Source organism: Mus pahari, chromosome 3 (assembly GCF_900095145.1).
Source record: "Mus pahari chromosome 3, PAHARI_EIJ_v1.1, whole genome shotgun sequence".
Classification (NCBI taxonomy): domain Eukaryota; kingdom Metazoa; phylum Chordata; class Mammalia; order Rodentia; family Muridae; genus Mus; species Mus pahari.
Window position 1 is genome coordinate 74,765,164 of NC_034592.1, and position 3,605 is coordinate 74,768,768.

The 3,605-nt window shown below is 38.5% G+C and overlaps 1 protein-coding gene across 1 annotated transcript; it reads right to left on the bottom strand.

Moving 5' to 3' along the window:
- Window positions 1–2,453: 2,453 nt before the first annotated feature.
- On the bottom strand, window positions 2,454–3,404 carry LOC110318888 (olfactory receptor 4A5-like). Its single transcript, XM_021194215.1, has one exon. The coding sequence runs from the start codon at window positions 3,402–3,404 to the stop codon at window positions 2,454–2,456; it is 951 nt and encodes a 316-aa protein (XP_021049874.1).
- Between the last annotated feature and the right edge of the window lie 201 nt (window positions 3,405–3,605).

The window sequence follows — 3,605 nt, forward strand, 5'->3', positions numbered from 1 at the left end:
AAGGGTAGAATAGAAACCTAATACATGAAAGGCTTCCTAAAACAAAAACATTTACGAAGGCCATCTAAATAAAAGAGGAAAAACAGAACCTCTACTTGGCATCTCTTCTTACCAGATGATGCTTCCCATATCACAAATGTGTAACATCCAACTGTGTAACCACCCGCAGCCACACGAATTGGGTTCCTGAGTGGGAGGCTGGAGCTATAAGGGAGGAAATGGTGAGAGAATAAACGAGGCCAAGACAAAATTTTTCTGATCAAGGCCCAATGTTTATTAAGTGTCTGAGCTTATAAAGAAGGAAGCCTGCCATGCCAGGCTTCTTGATGCTTTGTTGCCAAGTTGTTAGCACTAGTCTGCAAACACTTGTTAGCAGTAAGTTGTCAGTTGCCAGGTTGTCAGCTATCTCAGTAATATCTAAGGAAGGCAGGTTCAGCCTCTCAGCAGGTAGTGGCATCTTGGAGAAGAACAGTGCAGGTGACAGAACAATAGAAGGTCAGAAGACTCCACCCTAGGTGGTCTCATTCACAGTGGCAGAATAGGTATGAGTCAGCCTGCTCAAGGCTGGGAGAGGTTACACAATTGAATTGGCCAAAGGGTTCCCATGGGAACCCACAAAAAAGCAGCCTGTTGCAGAGACTATATGTTTCTTACAATAAACTGACATAAAGGCCTTATTGATGAACACAACACAGACACAAGTCATTGAACACTGGAAGAAGTTGGGCTGGTGCCTACCTAGAGTTCTCATACCTACTGGACTTGATACTACTAAAGGAAAAAGGTAAACACCAAACCAGATACAAACCCTTTGAAGGCAGTTGTGTTCTGCCTTCATGGTATGCTAGTGAATGACGGTACAAAGTATGTAGGTATAACGAATCAATATTTGATTTGTCTTAAGGCATACTCCATGTAATTAATCCCATGCTCAACATTGTTTGGGTAACCAAGAACCTGAGACTAGATGGCCTAGGGACATACTAATGTTCTACTATAGGGTTATAGCAATAAAATTACTCTTAATTACATCCTGCTAAACTCACTGATCAAGACCTTGTTCAGTCATCTTTAGAGATGTTTCCTCCTGCAGCAGATGGAACAAATACAGAGATGCATGACTCGAAAATGTGCAGAGAATAAGTAACCTTGGAACACTTATTCCTAAATGGGATGTTTTCATCAAATCTCCTCTAAACTCAGGAAACCCTGAACAAGAGGAGCTAGAAAGGGTGTAAGAATCAGAGGTGATAGAGAATACCAGGAAATAAGGTCTCCTAAACACAATATACTAAAGTACATATGAACTCCCAAAGACTAAAGCAGTGTGTATGAGGCTCCTGTGAGTTTACACCACATGGGGTCCTACAGATGAAAGCAGAAGTGAACACGTTGTTTCTATGTCTAAACCAGAAGCAAACTCCAACTGGCAACCACTTGCAAATGAAAATTCAGTTTTCTCCAAGGAAGTCTTACTGAAGAAACAAACTTGTATGTCCCCAGGGGCAGTGGTGGCGCATGCCTTTAATCCCAGCACTTGGGAGGCAGAGGCAGGTGGATTTCTGAGTTTGAGGTCAGCCTGATCTGCAGAGTGAGTTCCAGGACAGCCAGGGCTACACAGAGAAACCCTGTCTCGAAAACAAACAAACAAACAAAAAACAAAAAACAAAACCAAACAAACAAACAAAAAAGTATGTCCCATGTCCATCTCTGTATGGGCTACAGAAAACAAACATCTTCATCTTGCCTCATACTGTAATGTCAGGGCTTTTTTTTTTTTTAATTTTCTCCTACTATCCTTTTTTTTTTTTTTTTTTTTTTTTACCCTATAGGCCCTTGCATATGTATTATGGCTACTTGTTTCATTTATAAGATTTCTGAATGTGCAAATGAGTATTTGTGTCTATATCTGTTTATTTTGCTTTTCTGGATTATTCTCCTTCTGTTCATTTGTTTTATCCTATACTATTTGTTTGGTTCCTATATTACTATATGTTAGTCCAGTTTATTATTATCTCTTGGATGCCTGTTTGTTTTCTAAAAGAGATAAAGTGCATGGAGTAGAAGGGGTTGGCTTTATAAAATACTTAAAAACAGTTTTAAATAAAGCTACATTTAATTGGAAGTGTTTGCATTCATCAAAATATATTAACTAATGATAATGGTGTAAACAAAGTTCACAAATCTTAAAGAACACCAATCCATGATTTCTCAAAAATCTTTTATTCAAAAACTGAAAAGAAAAACATTTTATAGAAAATAGTAAAATTAGGAAATCCAATAAATGGCTGAGAGTACACTAAATTATACCAATAGTAAATAAAATCAAAATCACAAAGGATTCATTCACAAAATAGCAAAATGTCAATTTTAATAAGAATGTAAAACTCTACTAGACTCTACTACACTCTACTAGAGTATATTGCTCTATATTGCTGATATTTACCCTAAAATTAGGAATAACGAGAAGAAATTCTTACTCTATCTGAAATAAATATTTTACCCCAGAGCTTTTCCATAGATTTTTTAATCTCTAAATTTCTCAAAGTATAAATTAAAGGATTCAACATGGGAGTAAACACTGTATAAAATACAGTAATGAATTTGTCAAAAGGAAAGTTAGAAACAGGTCTAACATACATGAAAATGCAAGGAACAAAAAAGAGGATAACCACCATGATGTGGGAGCTGCAGGTGGACAGAGCCTTGCGCCTCCCTTCTTGACTGTGAGTCTTAAGAGAGCTTAGAATGATTCCATAGGAGACAAGGAGGAGGATAAAGACCACTACAGACATTGCTCCATTATTGCCAACTACAGTGAGTCCAAGGAAGTAGGTGTCAGTGCATGCAAGTCCTAACAATGGGTACATGTCACAAGCAAAGTGGTCAATGATATTAGGGCCACAGAAAGGAAGTTTATACACAGAAAGAACTTGAACCAGAGCATGAGCAAATGCTCCAACCCAAGACACCACCACCAAAAGTACACAAACCCGTTGATTCATGATGGTTGGATAGTACAGTGGCTTACAAATGGCCACATAACGATCATATGCCATAAAAACTAGAAGGAAGATCTCAACACCACCAAATAAGTGCTCTACAAACAATTGGACCAAGCAAGCTGTGAGGGAAATGGTGATTTTATCACAAAGTAGGTCTGTAAGTAACTTGGGCAAAATGGTACTGGAATAAAGGGCATCAATGAGGGAAAGATAGGCAAGGAAAAAATACATTGGGGAGTCTAGATTGGGGCTGGCAATCACCGTCCACACAATGAGAAGGTTGCCAACCATGGTTCCGATATAGATGAGTAAAATCACCACAAATAATGCCTTTTGCCCAGCAGGATCCTGAGTGAGTCCCAAGAGTATAAACTCTGATACACTGTTATTCTGTCCCATTTGCTCTCCTTATAAGGCCTATTTTAGAGATAGAAGCTCAGTAGAAAAAGACCTTCCGTGAATCTTGAGCAAAACTTGAATCAGTTCTCTCATAAAGCTGATCTTCTTCACTGAGCTTTACAGTGGCGAACCAGCAGCTGATGTTCAGACAGCATCTAGTAGGATTCTCTTCTAAGCATCTCTATAGACCTTTAGTTTAGG

Bases quoted from the DNA above. Each gene is read 5' to 3' on its own strand.
- LOC110318888 (XM_021194215.1), bottom strand. From the start codon at position 3,404: ATGGGACAGAATAACAGTGTATCAGAGTTTATACTCTTGGGACTCACT.